At 36.6% G+C, this 19,093-nt stretch overlaps 2 protein-coding genes across 2 annotated transcripts in view; one reads left to right on the plus strand and one right to left on the minus strand.

Annotated features, from left to right (window-relative positions):
* The window catches only part of LOC112053469 (uncharacterized), a gene marked incomplete in the record, with an annotated part of 37,713 nt that extends 34,790 nt beyond the window's left edge, over window positions 1-2,923 (plus strand). Inside the window, 1 exon segment of the mRNA XM_052890656.1 lies at window positions 73-2,923. Within this exon segment, the coding sequence (XP_052746616.1) occupies window positions 73-216 (144 nt within the window).
* A 2,467-nt stretch (window positions 2,924-5,390) lies between these two features.
* LOC112057288 (tyrosine-protein kinase Abl) overlaps window positions 5,391-19,093 on the minus strand; it is a gene marked incomplete in the record, with an annotated part of 67,780 nt that continues 54,077 nt past the window's right edge. Inside the window, 4 exon segments of the mRNA XM_052890520.1 lie at window positions 5,391-15,456; window positions 16,250-16,500; window positions 16,872-18,347; window positions 18,573-18,757. Coding sequence (XP_052746480.1) covers window positions 15,453-15,456; window positions 16,250-16,500; window positions 16,872-18,347; window positions 18,573-18,757 — 1,916 coding nt within the window.

Here is a 19,093-nt window from a genome sequence, read left to right on the forward strand (position 1 = left end):
GAACTTTTATTATTTTTTATCATTAGAACAATAAATTCTGTGAATAATTTTATTGGTTTCCTTTTGTTACAGTTTCTGATATTGTCTACCCGGAGTCTCCTGAAGCGGATGCTAGCAGTTTCGCGGGCCCTGGATCTGGTAGACTCCGATTTGGCAACACTTGCTGCATCGGACGAGCTCGCGAACCAAGAAGTATGGCTGCCTAGGGACAGCTGAGCTTGGCACTCGAGATATTCTTCGTGGCGGACATTTGTCAAACGTCGAAACGACGAAACAATCGGCCATTTTGTGTTTCGTAAAATTGACATTCCACAGAGCATACAGTATGTCTTTTAAGTGTAACAGTTAAGAAGGGAAACAATTCTGTATAGCCTGACCAGAAATGAATAATTTTAGTCTGTGCTTAGTATGCTAGAATAAGAAATTTGTTCCTTTTCTAGCGAGGTTTATTTTAGTGGTGTTGCTAGCTGCATGTGTAAAACATTTTTGTAATCGGTAGCAATATTTATGAAGATTTTAGGTGTCAGCCGAAACGTAGTGGTGGGGAGGCAGGGCACCTCTCCGCGCTCCCCTCCCGCTCGCCCGCCGTCGCCTCACGCGGCTTGACTTTATGTATCACCTGCGCTTAACCACCACTACAGCTCATTTCGGATTGCATCCGACTATACAAACAATTACATCATTTTCTTATGTTGATTAACAATTTAGTCTCAATAACTGAAAACTGAAAAGTTTCACAGCTCTGTGCTTTTTAAGAAATAAGATTCCACGTGTCTCAAACGGTGAAGGACAAACATCGTGAGGAAACCCGCATACCTTTATTCTCTACTCACTTCCCGCTTCTGCCCGCGCGCACGACTTCACACCCGCGTAGTCCTTCGTCTCCCGTCGCCCGCATACCATGGGAGTGTCATCAACGAACTTGCAAAGCTATACAATACCTAATCATGGAAGGGGCCTACAGGGGAAGATTGCTTAGGGAATCGAGTTACCTTAATCCGGCACTGGCGATAACATAACAATGACACAAACCAGCCCCTGTTGCCAAGTGGCACGTCGATTCTCTTTCTACGATCGCAAACGCTTCGAAAACTAGAAAAATGTATAGGAATGACAGTTCTGGACCACGTGACCTGTCTATAGCAAATGTCATTCCCATACAATTTTCGGAATTACGTTTGTTCTTTATTTAGTTATGCATTTGCATTGACAATTAAAAAATGCTTAGATGCGCTAGAGTTTTTAGTTAGTTTTTACTTATTTTTACTGTTACATACGAATAAAGTCTTATAGAAATTAAAACAAATTGCAATTTAAACATTTATCGAATATTTCAATAGAAACATAATATGTACAATTGTACATGTTCAGACAATATAATATATCAGAATAATAATATAATTTTTGTTTGACACTGAAAACTACAAAGGATTCAAACAATATATATTATATACATTTTACACTTATACATATAGATAGACATACAAATATACATACTTACACATAACATAAGAAATAACAGCTAGAAAATGCTAAAGGAAGCAAAATACTGAAACAGATGTAATAAACTGAGGCCAATGTAAAAATATAATAATTATTATAGCGACAAATAATTGTTTAAGTAGAAAATAGTTGCACAGTTTGCTTATGATTAATCGCAGATGTTTTTATGTTATAAAATTGAAATTTCATTTATTTCAATTATATAGAAAAAAATAATAAAAAATATTCTTTTCAAATTCTCTTGCTCTATTCTATAACAATGTTTTTATTACCCCTTTATAACGGACTATATCAATATATCTAACCCCTGTCTTATTTATTTGAAGCATTTAATTAGTTTGCACTATTTTGTATATTTATTATTATTGAAAATTAATGATTATTATAAAGTTTCCAATAGGTTGTTAACACCTGCTTGCACCTGATAGGTGATTCACATCCAATTTGGCTCTAGTATTGTCAAGGGAATTTCTTATCAACTTTGTTTAGCAATATAGTCGTAAGTACTTGTTCAATACATTCAATGCGAGATCTGCGATTGATCAGTGACGCTAACGTGCGGACAACGTGATAATCTCGTGAAGAGAAATAGACAAACCTCAACCAATGGCGGTGCAACCACAAATACTGCTATCTCTATTATTGCGCTGGGACCATCGATCTCTTATTAAAAAGTGGATGCACAATCAGCGACCAAAAAACGTCCCCACTCAATGAGAGACAAACACAACTTCTTGGCACTCAATTCAAGTAGTCGCATTGGCAAATTCAACCTTAAACTCAGTCATTAAGGTTAAATTTGCTCTGAATTTGGGATTTTATTGAATATTGGACTATATTTAAAGGACTTTAGGTATAATTTCCTTTACCAATAATTCTAAAACTGTCAAAGCAAAATTGGCCAGTTTACAAGTGAAATTTTCTACATGATTGTGCGTCCTTTTATTATAAGAGGTCAATGGTGGGACGAAAGATATGGGACTGGAAATTCCGCCGCCATTGGACGATGTTTTCTTTGTGTCTTTTCACTTAGTCGCATTTTAGCGCCACAGGCAGCTTGTCTGTGTCCTACTCTTTATACTGTAAAATATAATTAGCTGTAAAATTTCTAAATAGTTTTCAATGATCTCGATTAACTAACATAATGATTCATATTTTTTAATTTTTAATGTACAAGGTATGTCCAAGGTTTACAGAAAATATGTATCTATAATAATAAATGTATCTTTAATATAATGAAAAGTGTAGTATATAGTTGAATCAGATCGACACGGATGACTTGTGTGCTGTGATCACTGCATACAATTTATATATTTTTTGATATAACTTGGACAATAAAAATTATTACTAACAAGCAATTCCTAGAAACATTTTCTAAGTTACTTGTGATTGTTTAATAATAAATTATGTTTTAATTTTGTTTTGTCTTTTTTTTAATCGATTTTTTCGGCCCATCTTCATAGAATACTAGCTAGAATACTAGATAGCTTGTGTAAATACTTGCCCTGGAGTTTATCCTTTGTAATAATAATTAATACATATAAATGTGAAAATTTGTTTGTGTCCAAGAAACGTGAATAAAGCTCATTTTTACCTGACTCTAACAAAAAAAGCTCATAAGTAAACCCCTCATATCTTTCAAAGACTTACATTTATTCGTCAACAATTCAGAGTGCAGCGTTCTCATCTATAGTCTGTTTTTTAATTCCGTAGAATTCTGACATTTCTATTTCCGGTTCCATTTGTCAGTCACTTTTGAAATTTCAGTAGTCACAAACCTTTTTTCTGCTGTTTGTTTCATCAAACCAAACTAAAAATTATTCTTAATATAAAAATTGATTTTACCTAAATTTATTAAAGAATTATTTAGTACTTTAAATAAGCAAAGCAAATTATAGAAAGTTTTATTTAATAATTAGCATCATCATCATTATTATCATCATAGTCATCCTCAATAATAGAAGTATCGTTAACATTGTCAATTAAGTGGTCAATTTGGTGGTGGTGGTTCTCGCCACATGACCCTTAAGTTAAGTTAGTGTTAAGGGGTAAACGAATAACAGTGATACTCTGTTGTACTGCTATCTATGATGAATTTTTATTATATATTTATGTTGATGATTTAATATCGAATTATAGTTATAGATACAGGTGGGATAAAAGTAGCCCAACGGTGGTTCTAGGTAATGTACCTAGAACCATTCTATTAGCAGAACCTCGCCGTATCACCCGCATAGTTTCCATTGTCTTAGGAATAAGGAGATGAAATATATGGCCTATAGCTTCCAAACAGTAAAATAATTTTTCATCCCAAAACTGTGATGGCGGCTATTCTAGTGTTAACAAATAACAGCTGTCAGGTGCCTCTAAAGGATAAAGACAACAATTATTGGTGTTTATAAAGCTATAGAAATTTCATTTGAACATAATTAAATTGAAATAAAATTTTATATAGTCGAAAATAACATCGCAAATAATACTACATTTTATCAAAAAGGTTTGTGAAATCTGCTATCTACCCTGGTCTGGCTAGTTGATGATATTTTTTCCTACGTCATTTCTATCGAATTTAATATTTTGTAAATTGTGTTAGTCAAAATTAAGATAATGTTATATTTATTTATAATTTAATTGAATCTTAGGCCTGTGTAAATTTCATTCTTAGAATCGAAAGAATAAGTTTCGTTTTAGTTACTGTTTTACATATAGAAACACCGGAAACGGAAATTGAATTGTCAGAATTCTACGGAATGACTAAATGGACTATAGGTATAACTGGGCGTAGCGTAACATGTGCATTACCCATTATTTTTGTCTTGGCTATGTTCAACTTCAGGCCCCACCTGTTGAGAAACTCTGCGGAAGTCTTTGAGCATGCTACTAAGGTCGTCCAGAGTCTGTCATCATCGGCGGACTGCAGTTGAGTGATGTACTCGTCATTAATATTGATGCTAAGTTCCATCTTCACTGGACATCACATCTCTCTGTTACATGCTAAGCAAAATGACTGGTTGTCTTCTTGGGTCTTTTGTATAACATGTCGCAGCATATGTATCTGGTTTAAGGTACTCTGCGGAATCCGGCTTGTTCGGTAGGTAATTTGCCTTTTACCAACTCTTGAGAAGTTGCGAAAATACAAGACAGCAATCTCTATTTATGTAGTAAATATGGCCCTCTAAGATATGTCTACCTACCTGTGTTAGGCCCTTGTCTATATTCTATTTTGACAAAGTACAACATAAAATTAACCAGTTGTGCCAAGATATGGTACCATGTTGAGTTCAGAATCATCCATTGGCATTGTAGCCAGGTAACACACAAACAAACAAGGTAATGCTTGAAAAATACCTATTACAGTATTACGAGTGTAAAAGGTTACAAGGAGGTACAGGATACGTGATAGCCCTCTGCCTTCAATTCGGAGGGCGTAGATTCGAATCCATGCACCTCCAACTTTTCAGTTGTGTGCATTTTAAGAAATTTAATATCACTGTTCTCAAACGGTGCAGAAAAGCATCGTGAGGAAACCTGCATACCTGAGAATTTTCTTAATTCTCAAGGTGTCTTAAAAGTTTGCAAATCCGCATTGGGCCTGCGTGGACTAAGGCCTAACCCTTCGCATCCCGAGCCGATTAAAGCCGGATTTACATTTGTCTGACGTGTCGTGTTGTGACGCATCAAGACAGAATCAGTTTCATACATTTTATAAGAGGCACATCAGAAGCCATCACAACATAAGTATAAACGTTGCCATATAAAATGTATAATACCGATTCTGTTCTGATGCGTCACGACACGACACGCCAGACAAATATAAATCCGCCTTTAGGGTTGTTAATGATGAAAGGTCCAAGGTATAATATATAGGTAGATAAAAAAAACCAAAATTCATAAAGAAAACATTTTATTAATTCCATTACAGCTGCACATCTGAATGTAATCAATGTCTATCTTTGGATTCTATTAACTATAAACCACAAAGGTAAGTGAGAGGGCGGTTTAGGTAAATAATCAGCAAGCAAGGATGGGGACACGATGTCAGTACACATATATATATATTTATTCTAACAAATAGCTTGCATTATGCATACATTAATTGAAGCGAGGTCGAATTCAAAATCTCTTTAAGTATAAAGCCTTGCATTCAATTAGGACAGTTGTCATTCATACAATCAGTGTACCTACTTATTTGAATAATTATTTTATTTAACTAAATTATGGAATTAGGGAAATAATAAAGATGAGACCATTTTGTGCGCATAGAAACGCGCCAAGTCTATGTGAAATATATAAGTCGTTTCAGGAAGGCATATCCTAGTAACATTAATTTCAAAAAATGATTTACTATCCTAGTATGACTAATGAATTCAAGGCTTTATAATTTTACTGTTTGTAGTTTAGGTACACAAATCTCCGAGACTCTGAAATAGGTTGACAAGTTCTAATATTTAATAGTGATGTAAAAATTCCGTAAGGTAATATCGAAAAGGATTGGCTGGGCATAAAACAAAGTTTTAACTTAACCAGACTGGCATCAAAAGCTGCAGTGAATTATAAAAAAAAATAATAAGCGACAATATAAAAAAAAAATACGAGGACGAGGATATATGGAATTCTGTGTAGTTAAACAACTGACTTACTGGACACTTGATCAATAAATATTTTAATTAGATATACGTAGGTACATTAAATACAAAATGTTGGGCATATACTGAGTTCTAGGTGGCACAGTGTAGGTCATAGGCGTATATAACGGCCCACCCTAGGATTTGGGGCTACCAATGTGGAATTCTAATATGATACTAATAATAGACTTGATGTCGGGGGCGAAGCCCACCCTAGGAAATAATCCTAGATACGCCAATGGTGTTGGTATGTATGTTTCGTGACGTATATTTGTCTATTGCCATGTATAAATCCCTGCATTGTAGGTCACCTATATCTCAGCATACACTTCGACATACACTCTGAACGCAGTTCAATTCAAATCCTGCTTCAATTCCAAACGTTCTCGCGTGACTAGAAATGCAAAGCTAATTCCTGTTCTTTTTGTAGGAATATGAAAAAAAAAACAGTAAACTGTAAAAACAAACTTTGATGCAATTATGAAATAATAAACAAATTATTGTAAGTATAAAGCGTAGCCTTTGTTATAGGTACTAAGATAGCTGATTTTATGATATAAATTATTGATCCATATACTACATATAATATTTATTTTTGACCGACTTCAAAAAGGTGGAGGTTATCAATTCATCGGAATCTTTGTTCCTTTTTTTATGTATGTTTTAATGTATAAATACACCCAGATACTGGAAAACACTCATGCTCATCACACGAATGTTTTCCAATTGTGGGAATCGAACCCACGGCCGTGGATGCAGAGAGTAGGGTCACTACTAACTGCGCCACGTGTCAGTCAATAAAATATTACAAATCTGTATAGAAAAAAAAATTGAAATCGGTAAATAAAAATAATCATTTATGAAAGAAATTATTGGTTATTTTGTAAATCAGTTCATTAAGCATTGTAAAAGTTGGAAATATCTAAATAGCAGTTAAAGCATAGTACGTTTTGATACGATACTGTTAAATATCCTTGATTTAAGTGCAATAATTAATAACAAAGATAAGTGAAGTGAAGTAAAAATAACGATCACTTACGGCCGTTTTCAATAACCTATCTATTCGTTATTTCGCTAAGTAAAGTTAAGAAAATCTATCTTTCTGTTCTTACCTGCTTTTCAATAACCTACTGACAGATAGTTTAACTATGTAAAGATAGTTTGACAGTTACTGATAATCGAGGATAGCTATCCATAATCTTGGGTAGGTTATTGAAAACGGCCGTTAATGGATTTGATTCTAGCCTCGGTCCGCCCTCAATAAATTCGATCCGTATTGAGCATTGTCATAGCGTCCACTTGCTCCTAAACTGTTTTCAGAGTGTGCTATAACTATAACACACAAACTTTCGAGTATATTGTAATAATATGGCATCACCGCAGTGAAGCGTCGCCTCTAAATATAAAGCGATATCTACAGAGCTTTGGAGGTTAACATGGGATATATCCCTGATTAGGGATTGAATTAATTCAGTTTCACAAGAATACAAATACCCTCCGTCTAATACAAAACACTTACCCATACAATGATTATTAAAATAGTATGAAGAATTGTACGCAAAACTATCCAAGAGAACTTACGTATATATTTTATCCTTACATAAAGTAATACATTTATTATAATAATAAAGACTAGCATATATCAGTGTAATCCTTAAATTATAAATTTCAACATAAATGTCACCGACATAGATCGATATAGTGATCGACATAGATCATTATAATCATAAGAACGGCCAGAACTGTAACCTCAAGATCTAGAGTACATATGAGTAATGTGTAAACGTGTTTAAGCAAACATAATTTATTTATTAATACACTCGTGGTGTTGAGTAGATCTAATCAAATGCGCTCTGCTACTCTTGTCCTTAATAAAGTTGAAATTCTGTTGGCGTCTTGTAATTGTATTTTCACTGTGGGTTATACCAAACGTTAAGACAAAAATAGTAGATTATGTAATCGTAGCCCAATAGTGGCTTGTAAAACTCGAGTGAATTTAAATACCAAGTTGTGCACCATTGCCATTGGCATAGGTTATAGAGCATATTAATAAAATCTGTCAAACAAAATATAAAACCAGAACTTTCGCATAATGTAAAAAGAAGTGACAAACATTTGACACCGGTGTAAGGCATCAACATGTGCTCTGCTTATAATACTCAAAGATACAGGTTACAGTTGGGGCCATCATCTATACAATTAATTTTTATTTAATATAATCCTACATTTGATTAATGCATAGTACTATTAAATATAAAAAATGAAAATGAAAATTGTTGAGCATAATCATATTGATTTCTATCAGCCGTATCACAGTACGCTAACTTAAATAATAACGTTACATCGAGATTTTTTTTTCTTAAACCACCAAAAAAAAAAATAGTATACAATTAAATAGGCCTCACCACTAACTCTGATCACTTGGCCATCGAATTCCAATTGGCAAAGTTTGAAGTTAGTAGGTATGTATCTAAATTCAAGATTAAGTAAAAGAGTATGTGACCCATTTTTTTATTAAAGTTATAAAATACGACGAATACCTAATTCAACTAGAATTCATACTGTTGTTTGCAGTTGAGTGTCTCCATATTGCTGGATAGACAGACACAGAAATACAAAACAGTGACGTATTCTATAAGGCCATGGCAACTGTAGACAATTTACCATTTCTCGTGAAAGAAAGGAAACTTTGCTTCTAAAACCTTAAATGCAATGTACATTATAAATAATTATTTAGATAAAAAAAAAACCATGTTATCTTTAATTTTAGTACACACATTCAACTCAGCAACTTTCAGAGGAAATTATAAGGCAGGCGTGACATAAAAGCACGCATATAGATGTTACATCATCAGCTAATGATGTTTCTGTTCACAGTTGTAACCCATACCACTAGTATACATTGCAATACATCAAAAATATCGTAACAATAGGCCTGAAACCAACAACCATAAAGAAAAGATCGCGCCCATACAACTGTTACCTTTCTGAATCAATTATTATAATATCCTGATCCTCTGAGCCATATTAAATATTGCTATGCTATTAGGATAATTCTCGTTTGAAGATTTTTTTATATTCTGTATCCAAATATGTAATGACATAAGAAATAAAGGAAATTGTACGTATGTTGAGCAATTGCCTCGTGTTTTTCCGCATTTACGAGTACTTGACTATGCAGTGCTTATCTTCCAAGATGCGAGGAAATCAATAGTTAAAAGGTCAAAAATATAATTGGTAATGTTGGATGCACATCTCAGTATTCAAGGCGTAAGCGACGCCGTTTACGAGCGAATAAAACGGCAGTTTCAATCAAAGGAAGCAAAACATAAATGCCTTATTGGTCCGAGTCCAAGACTTATTAAATGCTAAATGGAATCTGTACGATAGAGTTAAGTAGATAAGAAGACGAGAATAATATTACCTTGAGAACACTACATTCTCTGGATAAATTGAGTATTTTAGTTTACTAAAAAAATATTCATACAGTCGAAGAACCTCTTTCTTATGGATGTCAGTTAAAACACACTTGAAACGCTTTTTTCATGACACACAGTCGTGTCGTGCGATATTCACGTAAAACCTCTGCCCTAAAGATATTTGTTAATGATTAAAAAAATATATACTAGATTTTGTCGTCTGTCTGTCGTCTACCCTATCCAATGCCAATACTGTGGTGATACTGATGTCAGTTGCTGCTTGAAAATAATAAAATAATTAGACGAGCCTCGAGTCATCGAGGCATCAAGTGTCAATTTCTCAACGACAATTTCTACGCGTACAAAGTCTTTTTTACGCATAAATCAAATAATAATTATAATTTTTCATATTTACGCCGCTTGAATGGTCCCATACGAAGGTAAAAACACCATTGATTTGATAATTTAATATTCTCTTCAACCTTTATTAATTCAAAAGAAAAAAGTCAAATTTGGAATAGCCCTATATTACTCTAGCCTAAAAAAACTTACAGTTGAGGCTTACTGCAGCGGTATATATATAAATTTTAATACAAGTTGTATAGTAATAGGCATAGATCGTATATATTCAACGAATACACCTACAACACACACTATTTATCTCGGTATATAACAATCAACTAACACCTATTAATGATTAAGTTTATTTCTACTATTACAGTATCTGCTATTTTCATGTTGTCCAAACAATTAAGTTTAATGTGACATTTCTTAGGGTACATACAAACTGACGTCCAAGTGTACCAAGTGCCATTTTATATGTAGACAGAGAAGTAGGCAAGTAGACGGTCGTAAAGCATTAATCGCGTTCCTTATAAAAGAGACCAACTTATGCGTGGACTCTGTAAAAGACAGAAGACAACAGTCAATCAGTCGTCTGTTACTTTCTTTGTCTACGATTTCATATAACTTTTAATGTAATGGCTCATCTCAGTACTAAGTTCTCAGTTCTCATAGATATAATTTTTATTATTTAATTTATTAATCGTACAACGATTTTATGGCACAAGATAAGATTGTTAAATCTATTTTCAAAATATTTTACAGACTTCGTAATAGTACATTATGATATAAGTGCGGCAAGTTGAAAATTACAGCCGAGGCGATATTGCAGCTCGAGCCAAAGGCGAGAGCTATAGTAGGGAAGCAGAGTCTGTAATTATCAAAGCGCACGTATATCATAAGACGTTTTATAACACATTTGCGAGGAAACACACTTTGAACACACTTTCTGAAAATGAATTACATCTTTGCCTGTTTTCTATAGATGACATTTTGATGTTATCATAAGGAAACATATCATTGACATTTTTGCACAGATAGCGTAGTGCGTGCGTTTTTTTTTTCGGCGAATTCAACAAAAACAGCCAGTATTACTAATAAAGTAAATTAATATTTTGTTTCTGTTACAAATTTTTTGTTGTCATATATTGTCAAAATTATTAAAATTAAAATTTTTATTTATTATATTTTATCTCACAAAGTTAGTTTTATTCATAAAATATTTGAGCACTTTTTCTTACATAAACATACTATTTGCTAAGACTTGAAAAAGTACCATTGGCTTTTAGACGGATAAATAAAGTTTTATATTACATTACGGCACATGTGCGTAATGAGATACATTACGATATTGAAATTGGTAAAATAAGCGATACTTTACGAGCAAATGTGTTATAAAATCTGTTACCGACTTCGTAAAATTACTAACAACCTTAAGTAAAAATACTATGAGTCTTGTTATTTATACATACTAGAAGCATCGTTATACATTGGAGACATCAACAATTACTCCTTTGTCTATGGTACATAAATGGTTTAAGACAGTGGCACATGGCACATCTCAATCAATGTGAATATACCCTAAGACCCGTATAAATGTAGTCAGACGAAAATATTTGGCACTGAAAAACATCTTTACATATGAATTACTATTAAACATTAAAAAGAGCATTTGTTTATACCATTGCACTATTTGTCAGGTATACATAACAATATAGTAAATTTAATACTGAACTAATACATAATGAAATATAAATGTAAATTATCATTTCAAGTATATAATGTAATAAAGAAATCATGTCAGTTAATTAAAAATATGAATGTCTGGAAGTAAAATTATTGTATATACAATTATGGTCCAGGAACAATTCGTTCACTAGTACTCTATTTTTGTAGATACATAATTACGTAATTAATTCGACGGAAAATGTTTGTACGGAATAAAATAACTTTAAATATGTCTAAGAAGTTATTTCCACGCTACCAGTTTATATTAACCTATAAAAGATTACATTTATAGTGAATACCACGTACAGAATTTAATAATTATGTACTGAATAAAATTAGGCGTTTATGTTATTCGTATTGTGTTTTGAAAAGCCACTACAACCCTATTATAATATTTAGTATAAGATCTTGATACACATTGACCTCCTCTTATCGAGTTTCTATATTATTATTTTTTCCACTTACAATAAATAACATTATTGTTTTTGCTATTAATTAAAAAAGAGTTAATGTTATATTACACTATCAGGTTTATATAAATGTAAATATAAATGAAATAATGAATTAAGGGAAGGTCAAGATAGGTCGCGATCTTATTCTAATGCGAGTAGGAAATAATTCTGTTATATAGTAAATATTATACTGAAAATTTAATTATTTTACAAATAAATGGTAAATATTGTATGCAGATAAGAAAGTCTAAAGTTGTAAAAATTTACAATACTAAATTTATATTTTAGACATGATCACTTTTCATAATCCTTTACAATTTATCAAAGATTTTTCATTGCTAATCTAAATAAACATATTATAAAAAAATCACAAATCATAGTGACACTTCGTTTGATATCCTTCCTAAGAATGCAATACTAAAAATTTTTGCCGATATAATACATATACCAATATATTGCCAATTTCGATATTTATACAAAAGTTTCAAGAATACCTGCATATCAATGCAGACAGTTCCGGCTTTAAAAGATTTTATACACTCAGTTACTAAACTATCTAACATAGTCTTAATAGTTAAAAACCGATTTGGATCCTTTCTAGATGCAGCCAACTTTTATGATAAACTAGCGGACGCCGCGTGAAATACAGAGATTAGCCCGGACAAACTGACAGACAGACAAAAATTTGATTGTGTTTTAGTATCTTGTGAATAATTATAAGCTTTTGAGAAATCTCGTAATCACAGATAGATACTTCAATTTTATTTAAGTAATATACTGAAAAATATTTTTGTATATCACTATGAAAAGGAGCATTTTTGGTATTTACACAAATTAACATCCTCGATTCTGATTTACTGAAAAACAAAGATATCGCCAATATATAGATATCTGTATCGGTTGCATCCCTATTCAACCCTATATAAAGTTTGTTAACAAATCTAAGATGTTATTATCACCAACAACTGCACGTAAAATATACCCCGAGAATACTTAGTCTTGATCAGTCTTAATTATGAATCAAATTAATTGTAAAATACTTGCAGGCAGGACATCTCCTCTCAAATAAAAATGCGGTCGGGTGTATGGGCCTCTAGGCTAAATCCCCTTACCCCGGGTAAAGGGCGGGGATTTCATGTTATTCCAGCTCCTTTCGGGCTGAGGAATTTCAGCCCAAGAGTATAACTGGATGTCAATTCATCTGGCCTACGTGGACTGCGATTTTTCGTTATGACGTCATTACCGGTGTACATCGGAGCTTATCGCGCAGGTGGTCGGCGCGGGAAAGGATATCGTTAGTGTAAACAGCGTACATACACGGTGAAGGTACAGGCTGGGATTCTTCTCCCTCTACGGAGACGTGGAAGGTCCGACGCTCTAGGTACGACTCTACTAGGCGTACCATAGCTGGTGGTATGCTGGTGTTGACCAGGGGTTTTGCCAGGAGACCGGTGTGTCGCGTCGAAGGCGTTCTGGATGTCGAGAAAGACTTCGACCGTGGAGTGAGTGGGGTTCTTCCTCTTATGTCTCCTACTGGGAGTACTATTCTTGTGCTAGCTGGAGCGTCGTAGAGTGGTTGCTGCGAAAACAAATCTTCTCTCGGTCTCGGTGGGAAGCCCAAATCTCGGAGCCCCTTGATGTCTTCCTCTTTGGGGGTGTCATAAGATAGGCTTCTGATGGTCACTTTTATTGGACGTTTGACTTGACGCCTACAGTAAGTCTGCCCGGAATTTGGTATTTGACTTCGTTTCCCGAGTGGCTTGCGTTTGGTGCATGGCCGATCTCCCGCCTCAAGTATTCGAAGTGCCTGGTCCAGTTGGGCAGACATTACAACTAGTGGTGAGCAAGTGGAATAAGGCTGTGCGTTGGGGTGCGTCGTGGTGGTTGGTTAGGGGTAGGTGTAGCCAGGGAGGAGCCGGCATATTCAGTCGCGACACTTTCATAGGTGATGAGACCGTACAGGTTGGTGATATTTTTAAATACTTTTTCATAATACATATTAATGTAACTCGTACAGTATTTTCCCAACTACCAAGCACCGAGAGTTAATTATAAGATTTAAAGCGCCAAGAAGCTCCCATTCTTATAGTTAACTATTTGTGATTGACTGGGGATTTTCCTCCACTATTCATGTTGTACTTGTATCGATCTAGTTTGTGACGGTAATTGTTACTTGTAAGTTTTTGTACTAATATAATTAAATAAATATTATACATTGAGAATATATCTACGAGTATATAATTAAATAAAGAGTACATTACGTTGGTATTTATACCATGGAACAAATCTCGGCAGCGTGATGTCAACGGAACTGGGATAAACTCTTTGGTTTTTAATTTGCGTTAGTAATTATAAATAATGTGTGTTAGACTGGCACTGCTTAACGATTTGTTCAGTGTTTGTACACCTACACTTTCTCTACAACGACGTTATTATATGAGCTACTTTGTACATTAGTATATATATTTTTTTAAATGCTATTGCGGGATATTTAGAAGGATCCCTGAAACGAAAATAATGCCTATGGGAACCTGTTAATTATCTGATGGAATTTGGGGTCATTTAGAACAATTTTATAGAAAAATCAACAATAGACACTCAGTTAACGCAAATATAAGTATGGGACAACACATAGACTGCACAATTAGCGCCACACCTTGTATATATATAAGAAGGCGGGAAGGAATATCGCTAGACATAACACAAATACACAAAAAATCTCATTATCATGCCCACTTTTCCACATCACCTTTTGCACATATATAAGGTGCAGTCAATACTTAAAACAATTACATAAACATAGAACAGCTTTAACCTACCAAGTAAAACTTATTTTCTATATTTTGTATTGTTATTATATATTTAAGATAAAATTATATTTTTAATGATAAATAGTTAATGTCAAAACCAGACGGCGATTTCATTATTAATTCGATTTAAATTTATAGATGATAATATATGTATTATATTATTATATACAAATGAATATTAATATAGAATTCGATTCATCAATATGAACAAATCGTTTAGCAGCAATTATGTAAACAAATATCGAGCAGTTCTGGTTGGAACTGACGGAAGTCGACTTCAAATACATGAACGAAGTAACGGTGGTACGTTTACGCGTGGAATGGTAAAGTGTTTGACGATCAGTTGATATACAATGGGACAAAATGTATATTTCTCATCATTCTCGAATTATGGAATGTCATTTATCCGAAACATGGAAACTATGGACTTCAAGTAAAGGAGTTGAGTAAGATGCTCGTATTTACAGCGGTCTCCTTGGTATTCAATCTGCGACCAGTCGCAATGGGTGCCTGACATCTGAGTTGTCCGTAGCCAGGGTTCAACAAGTGAGGCCTGGTGTTCCATTATCCTGTTTACCTGAAAACACATTGATTTCTACTTATAATTAGTGCGATACGAAAGTGTTATCAGTATTGTTATTAAACCTCTTTGAATATTAAACTCAAAGTTGAAGAAGATGATCCAAAATTGTATGGAGCCCAGGATAAGTCATTGTACCCTGGCGGCAATAAAAGAAAATATTTTTTTAAACTATTTTTGATTGTACAAATCTACGAATTTACTTTAATTCTTTCGAAATAATATTAATTCTCTCCCAAGAAATGCAACACTACTATAGGTAATTGTCATGTCATAGTTGCTACAAGGGCGCCACCATCTTGATATAACTCAAAAACTTGGGTTCTAATTTTATTTATTTCTTTTTATTTAGATTTTAATAAAATCCTTGTAATTTTTTAAATTACTACTACGGGGTACAAGAGTGGATCTATGGACCTGAAATGGACCATCTCCTTTATTCTATTAAAGGTGGGGTACATGGTTCAGTTGCAGGTAGCCGCTGGATGTTGGCGAGTCGAGACCGTGACGTTTGGAAGTCTATGCAAGAGGTCTATGTCGACGTAGGAACGACTGGACCGATTCCGTTAATTGGTTTTTGTCGTGTTCGTTATTGTCAAAAAGTTATTTGTACGGAGCTCTTTAACCGACAAACACGATTACCAGTATGAAACATCGATTCTACAGAGACAGTTTTTATAATCGCCTTAGATCGCTGATCATATACTTTAACAGAAAACTAACGTCTAGTGAGGCAGATTCTTATGTGATTAGTCTGAGGTCAGGTATGAGCACAACAAGTGTAGTGTACCTGTGCACGATGGTGGCGAGGTCGCGCAGCGCTTGCTCGACGCCGTCGGCCAGGTGGTGGTGGTGCGGCGCGGGCGAGGCGAGCGCGCGCGCCTCCGCCTCCAGGCGTGCGGCGGCGGCTCGTAGCTGCACGCGGAGCTGCGGCGCGCAGCGGCTGGCGGCAGCTGCTGTGGCGCACGCTCCGCCCAGCCGCGCCAGCCGCTCCGATGTCTGCAGGCGCCACAGCGAGCCGCGCCCGCCACCGCGACGCACCTACGTTATACAAATTTTTCATGATCAAAACGATTCCAACAAAACGCCTTTTGAACGAACGAGTACCAGGAACATAAAAGAATTAATGCGGCGAGCTGATTAAACGACATTGCTTGTATTTACTCCGATTCTCGTATTCCGGAATATAAATTACCCCTTTAGGATTCACTCGTAGAAGCACGGGAAGTTTGGTGGATCATCATCTCTTAACCTCGAAATGGTTTGATTAAGTTCTGTTTTTTTTAAGAACAATTTCTTATTTTTTTTAGTTGCCTTAGAGACTTATACGATGAAAACACTCATGTCTATAATACTATGGGAAAATGGTGAAGGGCTATTTGAATAAATCCTAAAAAATAGTGTTAACGTACCTCATTTGTGCACCACTCTAAGGAGGCTCGTAGAGGCGCGAGGGCATCTCCATCTTCGTCAGAAGCTGGCGGTGCGAGAGGAGTGGCGTATATTCCTCCCTTGCCGAGGGGCCGTGCCCTCATAGCCGGCTTGCTAGCCACAGCGGGCTTGTCCTCGCCTCGGCGGGCCTGCATGCTTCCGCTGCGGCCGAGCGCACCGCTGCTCTTTTCCTCCGGCGAACCTTCTTCACTCTCTTCTCCTCGCGGTCGCATCTTGGGACTCAATCGCTCGTCACACTCTTTACTCTCCCATAGCTTCTTCAAACTACTAATGCTGCCGGTGCTTCGTCTCTTGTCTTCCTCGTCTCCTCCACTCGTATCGTGTATTCCACTGTCGGAACGTTTCTTGTCAGAGTCGTCGCTCTTGCTCGACAAATCCTTCCTAAAATCCTCTGGTGAACCTTGTTCGAGTTTCTTCGTTGTTCCGTTTGTCGCCGAAGTTCCACCGTCTACTTTTCGTAGGCGAGATTTAAAATCAATAATCGACCGACCAGGCTCCTCGGCGTCCTTAGTGATGCTATTAATTTTATTTGTATCAACTTTTTTAAGCTGCGATTTGTAATTTGTATTCGCCTTCGCTTCTGGTTCGCATTTTTTGTCGGCACTGCTACCGAACGACGTCTTCCTGAGGCTAGCTTTGAGGTCGATCGGCGAAATAGATTCCTTGCCGTTGTCGATAGTTTTCGGAATCTCCATCTTTTTGTCAGATTTGCGCAGGGCTTCCATGTTTAGACTCTCGGAGAGTTCAGACACAAGTCGCGTGACTGGATCGCCGAAAGACGTATGCATCTCGAGAAGTTCGTTGGGCGGTGGCGACTCTTTTAGGCGGTGTTTCTTTTTGTCAGCTAGTTCTTTAATTTCAGCTACCAGTTTGAGCTCGAGCATCTCCTTCATTATTTGCTTGGCTGGTTTTTCTTCCACGTCAGAACGATCGTGTGCGACGTCGTGAATGTCGTCGAGTCGGTCGGTGGTGTCCGTGCCGGCGTCCCGGCAACAGTCGGGCGGCGGCGGGGGCGGGGGCGGTTGCGCCGAGTCCTCCGGGGGCGGCGGCAGATCCGGCGGCGGAGGGGGGAACTCCAGCTCCGCTAACCTCGGTCTCGGCCTCGGCTTGGCGGGGCTGTTGGTGAAGGAGCGCAGCGGCGGCGCAGCGCGGTGGGCGCGCGGCGAGGCGGGGGCAGGGGCCGTCACGCCGCCGGACGAGTTGGAGCGGATCATGTGCGGCTGCGCGCGCGCCGTCCGCGGGGACAGGGAGCGCGCCTCGTCCTGCAGCGGCGGCTCCCGGGGCACGCTGGTGCACGGCGGGCCGCCGCCGGCGCCGCCGCTCTGTCGCAACGACTCCAAGTACGCACCTATCCGGGCTACTTTGGGCAATGTGCCGTATCTGTTTATAGCGCGTTTAACGTTCTGCACTTCGAGCGCTGCGACTTGCGTTCCTGGCTGTGGAATATATATTATGTATATATTTAACCAAAATGTTACAACGAAGTTACAGATATCAGAATTAAATAATATAACAGTTTGAAACCACGTTTTCCTGCACAAACTATTTTTTTTTTCATGCATGTAACAATAAATTTAATTTCTAATTAATATTCCCCATGACGTCGTATTATAACAAAGATTTTCTTCAACATGAAGCAAAGGTAATGAAGGGAAAATTACCTTAGGAGCAATGTCGTGCACGGGTGGGTGCTGGTGGCTCGCTTGCCCGTGGCCGTGGTGCCTGCGCTTGGAGCGATGTCGGTGCTCCATCACTCCCATGCCCGCGCCCGACTCGTCCGTGTCGGGCGTCGCTTCGGCCAACGAACCTTCGGACGACGCCTCCCGAGCACCCCCCCGACCCCCGCCTAGTACCGACACAATGACACACCAAACTTTATAAATCTTTGTCATCAACATGCTAAGCGGTCGTTAAAAGAATGTAGATTTGACAGTCTGCTCAGTGGGCATACAATAAACGAAGCTTCGTAGATCAATATCAAATAGATTGTTGATATTTGTTTATTTATCGAATACATTTAATACTGAAATTATGTCAACTCACAACGAAGGTTTTGAGTTTTAACTGATTTTTTTGAAAATGTCTAGATTGTTTTAGTCCTTTTTATATGACCATCTAAAAGACTGAATGCATTCTTTCAGCGTCCGCAATGGACTATGGTAAATTATCTGGCACTGGTTGG

The sequence above is a fragment of the Bicyclus anynana genome, chromosome Z (assembly GCF_947172395.1).
Source record: "Bicyclus anynana chromosome Z, ilBicAnyn1.1, whole genome shotgun sequence".
NCBI lineage: Eukaryota > Metazoa > Arthropoda > Insecta > Lepidoptera > Nymphalidae > Bicyclus > Bicyclus anynana.